Source organism: Aulostomus chinensis, chromosome 15 (assembly GCF_037954235.1).
Source record: "Aulostomus chinensis isolate RoL2024-O1b breed Wild chromosome 15, RoL_Achi_v1.0, whole genome shotgun sequence".
Taxonomy (NCBI): domain Eukaryota; kingdom Metazoa; phylum Chordata; class Actinopteri; order Syngnathiformes; family Aulostomidae; genus Aulostomus; species Aulostomus chinensis.
The window spans coordinates 1,838,321-1,848,535 of NC_141334.1; the positions used below are offsets into that span (position 1 = coordinate 1,838,321).

At 46.4% G+C, this 10,215-nt stretch overlaps 1 protein-coding gene across 8 annotated transcripts in view; it reads left to right on the plus strand.

The window, feature by feature from the left end:
* Window positions 1–10,215, plus strand: part of ncam1a (neural cell adhesion molecule 1a) — a 242,629-nt gene that overhangs the window by 191,350 nt on the left and 41,064 nt on the right. For 4 of the 8 annotated variants that reach the window (XM_086227250.1, XM_086227245.1, XM_086227248.1 and 1 more), the window contains exons 8-10: window positions 444–586; window positions 4,231–4,260; window positions 8,946–9,096. In XM_086227250.1, coding sequence (XP_086083376.1) covers window positions 444–586; window positions 4,231–4,260; window positions 8,946–9,096 — 324 coding nt within the window. The remainder of the gene's footprint in view (window positions 1–443; window positions 587–4,230; window positions 4,261–8,945; window positions 9,097–10,215) is intronic. The other 4 variants (XM_086227247.1, XM_086227249.1, XM_086227253.1 and 1 more) reach the window with 1 other exon arrangement.

Genomic DNA, 10,215 nt, shown 5'->3' on the forward strand with positions numbered 1-10,215 from the left:
ATTTAACTAAAAACCAAACGACGTGGAGAAACTGAACACGCAGCAGTTCTAACTTATTTCCAGGTTTTAGGACTCACTCCTGTGCTGCTCTCTAAGACGGCCTTGATGAGGCTTGACACTCTGGCAACCACGAAAATGGTTCTCTTGCCCTGCTGTCAGATTCAGCCGTAACATCAGGATCATCGAGATCATTCAAACAGAGTAGCATCCTGCTGTTGTTCCCCGGTGCTTCATCACAGCGCTCTGACGCCACGCTTCTGCCAGAAATAAAAAATTCTGCGGACGCAGGAGCTAACAGAGCAAGAGAAAAGGGTTAATAAACAGCATCAACTGGCTGCAAACATGAAATGTTTTCTTCTGTTTATCAAGGAATCAGTGACGGTGGCAGACTCCAGCAGTCGTCTAGAACATGGTTCTATTGATGTGTTCTTTCTTGGTTCTAGTTCAGGCCAAGATCACCTACCTGAACAACAAGACAGCCTCAGAGTTTGATGACCAGGTGACCCTGACCTGCGAGGCCTCCGGAGACCCGACACCCTCCATCACCTGGAGCTTTGGGCACCGGGTTTTCACTGAAGGAGAGCAGGTACTGAGACGGGCGCTGAAAGGAAACGATTGGTTTACCTTCGGCTGGTCCCGTTCGCTGTTGTGCATACTAAAGTCAGATTGGTGAATGTGTGCGCACTGATTGCCTGGAAGATGCAAATCAGGGTAAATTTGCATGTAACGTTTTGAAAATCTTTTCATGAAATGACACAAGAATTCACACAGAAAACCCAGAGGTCCCAGTTCTCCACCAGTACTTAAACACACTTGTGTAACTGATCACTGTGCATGAACACAACTTCATCATTTGGGCCAAACGAATCTTATATTACAGCGAGAATATTTTTCTCTCATGTCCTCCGACTGCTGGGCCTCAGCCAGCTGACTTGGTTCAGCAGCGTTCCAGTACACACGGTGGGATCAGGACCAGATCCACACTCCGAGGCCAGTTTGACAACAGGACGTCCAGTACCAAGGTGGTCTTTGGTGTTGTCTGATGGTCACACAGGTTATGCTTGGAGTTTCAGAAACATAGCCGTGTTAGCTGTTCGGCTAACATCAGGGGTCAGTTAGCTAACTAAGCCCGGGATGCAGAGAAACCCTCTGGACTGGGACTCGGTCGGTGTCCCTCCAGTGGTCACAGTCACTACTGGCTACTGTGTCTCCTCATCCTGCAGCTGGTCATTTGTACTGAAAACACTATGCCATAATGCGAGCCCGCTACCTGAGATGACCTGCGCTCTTCATGCTAATAGAGCACCAACTTTTGAGTCTGAGTCGTAGCAAGATCATCAAGAGGCTGCAGGTGCCTGATGCAATTACTCTGATCGAGTCTTTTAAATATTGTACGTTATTGATTCTTGAAGGAGTTGCTGTTGAATGAACCTTGACTAAATGCTCATTTGGAGACAATAACTTCAATATATCAGAGCTAATACATTTAACAATGTTCTCTTGGAAATATCCAGGCAATGAAGTTGCGGTCAACTGCGTTTCATTTGTCTCGTTTCCTTCGGTGAGCTTTATTTCCAGTTGTCTCGGCTCATAAACGATTTGGCCGATCAGCTCAGACTGTTTGCTGTTTGATGCCTTTATATTGAATCCTGGAGTTTATTCCCAGCTGGGTTCGCTCTGTTTACAGTCAAGTTTGAAATTCTTTCTGAACCTTGGAGCACCCCCCCACCCACCCACCCACCCCCATTCCCCCCAGAAATGCATTGATGATTTTGTACATTTCCACCCCGGACGCCAGAGGGAAGGTTGTGCAGATTGCCATAAAAGCAATTTCCAGGCAGTGCAGCGGCCTGGTTTTCCCCAGTGTTGTTTCGGGTGTATGTAACTCTTTATTCCCTATTAATCAGGAGCATTTAAAAGCTAATAGAATGAAAAGTGCTCATTGGAAAGTCACATAAATTTAATGAGTTTGATAATGAGCTCAGTATCATTATTGCAGTGTTAAAAGCGAGCTGTGCCTCTAAATCAGATGGTTTTAACTCGGCTCGCCTCCTCTAATCCACTTTGTATGTGAGTGGGCACTTTCTCTCAAGATGAACATCATATGAGAATAAAGAAGTCTTTGCTCATGTTGCCACATAATGGTTGTGCGTCTTTGTCATGCTCTAGTGTATATCCTCATTTTGTTCTTCATGTCCCTCAGGAGCACCGGAGATAACACCGGATTAAAGCTTTGGCGACAGAATATGGTAAAAGGCTTCTTAAGACGCGCGAGCCTTGAACGCCGTCCCTCTGCGTTTTCTCTGTTCCAGCGGTCACAGCGTGTTTGCCGCCGCCAGCTGGGGAGAGAACCTCATCCCCGTGTGTATTGTTACGCTCATATCAGCTCATTAAAATTGTATATATATTTTTAAATCCGCGGTAACAGTCTATTCAGACCAGATGTATAATGTGAGCAGGAGACAGATTAGCCACTTCAGAGGTGTAATTTTCTGCTGTGAATGCAGTAAACAGATAATTACCTTTCAGCCTGGAGCTGCTGTGTGAAGGCAGCGAGATACACTGGCGAGTAAAACCAGCTTGCATTCAAAACTGCAAACCCGTAGTACACTTAAAGTTCATTTTACTGAGTAAACTCAAGTAACTTTCCCAAGTATACTTGAAGTACCAAATATACTAATAATATTGTTCTAATGTACTTTTCAGGATCAAATCGTCCTCCTACATTCCAAACATTTCTGAAATCATTTTTGGGAGAAATATGCCGCTCAGGAATCACTCAGCATCATTTTGTTGATTCTTTTGGAACATGAGGATTGTACATTTAGAACGACGCCTCTTTGACCCGGCAAACTTTCCTCGTCTGTCACATTTGCTGTGTAATTTATCATTGCCAATCAGTGGAAGGATTCATGCTCTAAGGTGCCTTCACGACTGTTTCGAGAGTTCCTGAATCTTATCTTCCACCTGCAAGAGCGGATTTGGCTGCCATCTCTTGCAGTTGTCACCCGGCGTCTTCCTCCAGTCCCGGCCTGTCAGCCCTCCCTTCTCTACTATCTGTCACTGTCAGAGCGATGGCGAGGGGATGCTGCTGTGACCAGAAAATTCCGCTGATCATTTGGTAATAGCTGTCACTAATTCTCATCGGATCGTCATTTATCATTGGTCCATTTGCCGTTCGCCACGCTCCATCCTCCATTCACATTGGTAACCATGAACGGTAAATTGGGCTCCATGCCTTTTTGAATGTCGCTGCTATGGAAAAAGTGTAGTGGATGTTATTGTGATGCTTTGTACACGTCGAGGAGAGAATTATCTGAAGACTCTGTAACAAGAAATAAGCGGTGCCGCTGGCGTGCTTTACACGAATGAAAACAAAGTCCCTGCTTTCTGTAGCAGCTGTCAGCTGTAATTGGTTTCAGTGGCCCGATTCTCTCGGTTTGCATGTGACCACCTGATAACTCAGCCTCCAGGCCAAAGATCCTGACCTCACCGTACCATAGCAGCACTGTTCACTGTAAGACCCAACTCACGCTGGGCGAACCGGGACGCTTGTTTGACCTTCAGAGTTCAGGTCGTTTGACCGACATGGAACCCGGAGGTGTTGTCATCATCCCAGATATAAAAGCAAAGCTCTCCGTGAATGTGCTCCGCCCGCCGGCTCCTGACGGCCCTTCTGGGTGTTGACAATTGTACATAAAGATTTGTGTGGAAGGCAGGTGAGCACAGGTGTAATTGATCAAGTTGAGTTTGCTGAAGTGGCAACAATACAACATGAGGGTCCTGGGCCATAATTATTGATTTCAATCAAACCTGTTTACTCTGCAAAAGAGCTGCCACAGGAGGACCCATCCTCCAACTGTGCTGCTAACAACTGAGGGGCAGGTGTGTGTGCACCTGAATGGGGTCCTTCTTCATTTCAGTCTTCATATGACCAGGTTCTCTACCGATGATGTTCCACTTTGACTTTAGATTGTCTGATGACGGATGGCAAAATACGGTGTCAGAAATCATCGGAAAAATGCGACGAAGCTGCAGTTTGACTCTAAAATGATGAACAGGAAGTGAATTAAATATTCAATATCGTCGCTGATAATCGACCCATGAAATCACATCTCTGCAGGTGGTCCTCGTTCCCTCTGTTCCCTCCGTTCCCTCCATGTGAACGGTTTTCCAAAGCTCACCTCGGCCTCTGTGGCTCTTTGTCTTCCTTTGTGTTTGTCCTTCTAGGCTTCGTGGACTCGACCAGATACGTATGAGGTATGGCTACTAAACATCGGAGCCGTAGTTGTACTTGCCAAATCTTAACCCCCCACCCCCCTGTATGTGGCAGAGCAGAAGTGTTGCATTGATGTGCTTTAGATCACTATGTAGACATCAGTCACGTGCTCCACAACCTTTAATCCGTTTAGTTCTAGTTCACATTTAGATTTGACCTATTTACTGCTTCTGGTTCAACTGTTTTGGTCACGGTCTCTTAAAATGTTCCAGTTTTTTAGTTTCTCCTCTCTTCTGCTCGGTCCGGTTAGCTGGACTGAGTGGGGCACCTCTTCCCACTTCCCACTTCCCACTTCCCGGTTGGTGAGCCAGCAGCGATAGACCCTCACATAGAAACATTGTCTGCTCTGCTGCAAGCAAACCGCCGGTCCAAATTCCCGCGATAATAAACCTTAACATGCTAACGACTCTCGGTGGTGCAGTTATGTGCGGAGCCCTGGAGTGGCCACACACAGGAACTGATATTTTATGGCAGTAACAGAGACTAAAGAATCTTTCGTGACCAAAAGGTTTGACTTGTCCCTCAAAATAGTTACTTGAGGCTCTGAGGTACAACTTGTTCACTCTGTTGCATTGATTTGTGGCAACAAATATCATATCCTCAAAATGAGTCAATGGGGGGGTCATCTTTTGGCCACGTCTTCTCCAGGTCTCTGTAATTTTGAGGCAAACGTTTGCATGTTTTCACTTGAGCTGAAGCACAACAGCAGCTGATTCTGTCTGATCATTTCTCCGATTGTAAAGCTCTTGTTAGCTTTTACCTCAACATTTATAGAAAGATGCAGATAGCCTGAGGTTTTTGATGTTTTTTTTTGCTGGAGTCTGACAGCGATTCATGGAATTGTATTGGTCGCATATGAGAAATATTATAGAGGACTGACAAGTGTTGTGGATTATAAATATTCTGCTGTTGTGTTTGATCAAAGGGAAACAAACTCTTGCCCGCCAAGGTTCCAGCTACATGCCACAACAAGCTAACTTCACTCACCGCCACGCATGATGAAGGCATAAACTAATTTACCTCATTAACCTAAACAACAAATATGACTGCTGATGAACAGTCACGTGATGAGAGACCCTGTGCTCGGAGCACTCGGCCCTACACGTATGTTTGATTGCACTGTGTGTCGGTTGATGATCGCCTGGAGAAGAAGGCGATGACGTGCATCCACTCCTCGTTCTCTGCTCACACTCGCCTCTACATGACGACGCGTTTGAGAGTGAGACAAAGTGCAGTGGTGCATCTCATCCTGATGCGCGAACGTGTGTCTGTCCATGTTGATGAAATCAAGCAATACCCCAAAACACAGACGCGTTAACAAGACGTAGCCCAGCACAAATCACAGGCTGCAGAGTCCCACCAGTGTGTATTTTCAACATTTATTGCACTTTAAAGATCAACCTGACAGTAATCAGGGTCTGATTATAATGACCTGCCTGCTAAATGTCAGTGGAGCTAAACGCAGCGTTCAGGTGATCCATTCATGGAAACATCACATGTATCTTCTTCCGGATAAATGAACCTGTTGTTGAAAAGTTTGAAATGATCGGCTTGGAAATGGAACCCGTCACTGTGACAGGCTGATGTGGAGGTAATGAGGTATTTCTTGTTTGCCGTATTTCCAGTCAGCTGTGTTTACCAGGTCTGCTCTAAAGTTTGGTGAAAATCAGCCTCCCGTTTTTTTTTTTTTTTTGTGACCCTGTAAACAAACAACCAACTGCCAGTGAAAACACGACCTTCTTAGGGGAGGTTAAAATCTAAAAATGTGTCAGCTGATGTTATCAGTCTTAAAAAGTCAGTAATATGAGTCAGAGGAACTGTGGGTGGTGAGGAGGCGCAGACAGAAACCCTACCAAAGTGGAAAAAGACAATTTCCCTTCTTCACCACTGAGAAAATCTGGAAATGTGTTGCTGAAATGAACATCAGAGCAGAGGAAGTGACGGTGTGTGGAGACCTCAGCAGTCAGCTTCCAATTACTGCAGTATAGAAGATAGTATGACAATTAAAACACATGTATTGACAGGTTATGTAACAGCGTGTCAGTTCCGCCCTACAAAGTAAAGCAGCCGCCAGTTTGCACACTCGGCCAAACTGTGAAACGTCATTAGCACGCCTGCCATTACAGCTCCCTCGCACAGTGGATCTGGTGACGAATCAGTGTTGTGTAATTAAAAGGATTCATTGGAATCAATGAATAAATCCTGCGTGTTGGCCTCTGTTGCATCATGGGAGCATTATTCTCCATTAACCTCTCCTACCTGAGTCAGAATCCAAATGCTGGTGGATCCTCGCTCCTCAGTAAACAGCAGGCATGTTCCTGCAGCCTGTAGAACAGCACACGCGTGACTCAATAATTCAGCAGAAATAAATGTGTTCAGATATGGAGGCTCAAAGCATGAGGAGGGAAGATGTATGGAACTGTGAACTCCGCGTCTCCTGAGGGAAGGAAGGCTTTTACTGCTGCACCGCTCTACTTACTCCATTATTGATTGAGGTTTTTAACCCATTAACGACTCAGCGGCCACTTTATTCGGTTCACTCTTTCAAATGCTTGGAACACAAAGAGCTGATCAGCCAATCACATGGCAGCAACTCAATGCACTCAGGCATGTAGACGTGGTTAAGACGACCGGCTGAAGTTCACACCAGCTCCACAGTGGGGAAGATGGAGGGTTTGAGGGCCTGCTTGTTGGTTCTGGACGGGCCCGTCTGAGTATTTCAGGAACTGCTGATCTACTGGGATTTTCACACACAACCATCTCTGCATTGAGAGAATGGAACAAAAAGACAATTTTGTTGTGTGGACGAACACACCTTGTTGATGTCAGAAGAGCCGGCCGACTGGTTCGAGATGGTAGGAAGGCAACAGTACCCATTGGTTACGACCAGAACACCATCTCTGAACACACAGCGCGTGGAACCTTGAAGCAGACGGGCTACGGCAGCAGAACCACTCCAGTGCTGCTCCTGTCAGCTAAGAATAGGAAACTGAGGCGACCTTTCACACAGGCTCATGGAACATCACCTGGTCTGACGAGCCTTGATCTCAGCTGAGACATTCAGACGGTCAGGCAGAATTTGACGTCAACACCGTGAAAGCCTGGATCCATCCTGCTCTGGACCACCAGTTGAGGCTGCTGGTGTGATGGTGGAGGGACATTTCAATGGCACACGTTTGGCCCCTTTGTACCAGTTAAGCATCTCAAACTGGTTTCTTAAACATGACAAAGACTTCCCTCGTCTCCACCATGGCCAGACCTCAGTCCACTGGAGAACCTTTGGGACATGGTGGAACGAGAGATTCCCATCAAGGATGAGCGGCCGACAAATCAACTCCATCTGAGCGAGGCGGAAGCCACGCTGAGAGACCCGGCTCATCCCATGCACAGCAGGATAAACCCAGTCGCTGTCCAGTGCTCTTTAGTTTACAGGTTTTTTTTTTCCTTTGTGCCCTGAATGTACCATGATGTCATCAGTAGGGAGGGGCAACACCCTCAGTCATCCAATTACACTTGTCTGGTGTTAAAAGCCTCACTGTTTTCGTCCTTTTCCGGCTCCCTGGCAGGGACTCACAGACTGATGAAGAGATGCTGGAGATCACCATGGTTATAACATCTGGGTGTTTATACCTGAGCAAATGTAAAAACTTAATTTGACCCTTGTGCTTTTGAGATCGATGCACTTTGTGACTTTGCCCCTTTAATTCCCTGTAAACCCATGATTCTCATACAGAGACCCTCTGGGGGTTCACCTGAAATATCTGGAATACCCTTTCAAAAAGAAACCAGAGTTTTTCCTATAAAGGCACGCTCCTACTCATCCTCTGACACCGGGTCTGAGCCAGTCAGAGGCAGGGAGGGGCTGTGGGTGGGTCTTCTGATGAGGAACAAGAAGCCATTTTGTTGCCTAAATTGCTCCGATATGAATGACTGGTTGAAACAGTCTGGTCTCACATCCACTGGATCAGCAGTGAAGCAGACCGAGTCCACACCGGCTCCAGTGCATTGACCTTTGATGTGGATTTGTTGACGCGGATGGTATTTTTGAGGGAAGACGATGTCGAGGTTGTGGGTGTGAGGGGAGGTGGGGGTCAGCGGGTGTCTTTGGTGAGAGCTCTGGGACCGGTGGTGAACATTTCCCACCTGTCCTGAGCGACACATTTACTTTCTCCCAGTAGAAACAGAAACTCTCTGGCAGTCCTTCCTGTCATCACGAAAGAGCTCACTGTCCCCTAAAACAGGAAGAAAATGGATTAAAGGCAGGTTTATCCTTAAATCTCTGACTCATTGCCTGAGATTTACTATAAATCCAACACTTGAGTTCAATTAGCATGACTGATCAACAGTTTACACAAAGAATTAAAAACAGAGTTTGCGTACTGCACATTTCACTGTTGCTCATCCGTCCAGATGCTAAAAAGTGATGTTTTTACACTGCAAATCACACATAATCTGTCATTAAAACCCATTAATTCATGAGGTAAACAGGAATTATCTTTCATTTCTTATCTAGACTTAACACAGTAACATCTGTTTCTCCTTTTAGTGAAGTCCTCCTCCTCCTTCTGCTGTGTTCTGATCAACAGGCATGAAACCAAACCAGCTGAGGGAATCACTCAGAGCAGCAAACATGTATCTTCATTATTGTTCTGTTTCTTCCTCGTAGAGCCATGATAGGAATATCGTGGTACGCAGCCATGCCAGGGTTTCCTCCCTCACCCTGAAAGACGTCCAGTTCACGCACGCCGGCCAGTACCTCTGCACGGCCAGCAACTCCATCGGTCAAGACGCCCAGAACCTGTTCCTGGAGGTCCGCTGTAAGTCCCTCTGTCACTCTGGTGTTGTGGCCGATGACTGGGTGGGAATGGGTTCCCTGTGGGTGGACGCGGTCATCACGGGGAAGGTGATAGTGTGACGTTTATGAACGCCGACCACCACGAAACCCCGACAGAAAAACTCAGGTTTCTTCTGTCACTGACGGAGCAGTTCTAGATTCTGGGGGTTTTCAGAGTGAGAGCAAGTTATTGGGAGTCATTTTAACTCATGATGGGATCAACCAACAGAAATCCAACATGTCCGACCTGTGTTTTACTGAATGGAAACATGGACATGGATGATTGTTAGCAGTGCGACGCTACGAGCGGCCCACTGGCAACACGATCTCCGTGTCGGGTGTCGAAGTAAGGGGAAATCTTTTCTTCTTTTTTTTTAACTCTTTTCCAAAACAGCCCATTTAGAATGTTAAAAAAGAAACGAATGTCCTGTCAGGTTTGATCCAGGATCGGTTCTAAAATCACCTCCCGTTTCAGGGATCTCACCTTTAAAATAAATTATTGTGACTCATCATCGCGCTCCGTGAATTCCCCCAGCGTGACGACTAAAACCCTGCAGGCCAGCTCCGGTGTTCATGATCACCAACAGGACCACTCCTCCTGTAAACACGTTTATACGTGATGGTGAAGGAGCTTTGATCGTGTGATGAGGGGGAATTCAGCCGATTATCAGGCGATGATGAACCTGTTCAACCTGCATCAAGGCTTCTCTCAGTTATTTGGCAGACGTTGCTGCTCCTGCTGCACGTTCTTCAAATCAACCGAGTCAACGGGAGTTCTATTTATACGGGGGGAATTCCATTCTTGGATGGGGATATTTAATCAGTCTGTGATTTTCAGGGAATTCCAGGAGCAGTGCTGAGCTTCCTCATATTGTTTTTGACAGAACTGTTCTTTGTGTTTCCCATGTTGATTTGAGCCGTCAGCAGAACAATCAATATCAGGAGAATAGAGCTTTCCTCTCCAGCCGGGGTTAAGACTCCTGCCACCTATAAACCACAACCTGCCTCCAAGGTCACAATCTGGCTCTGCATGTTCCAGGACGGGCAGCAACCTGTGTGACGGTTATCTTGGGAAATGAGTCCTGCTTTATGATGTAGCATG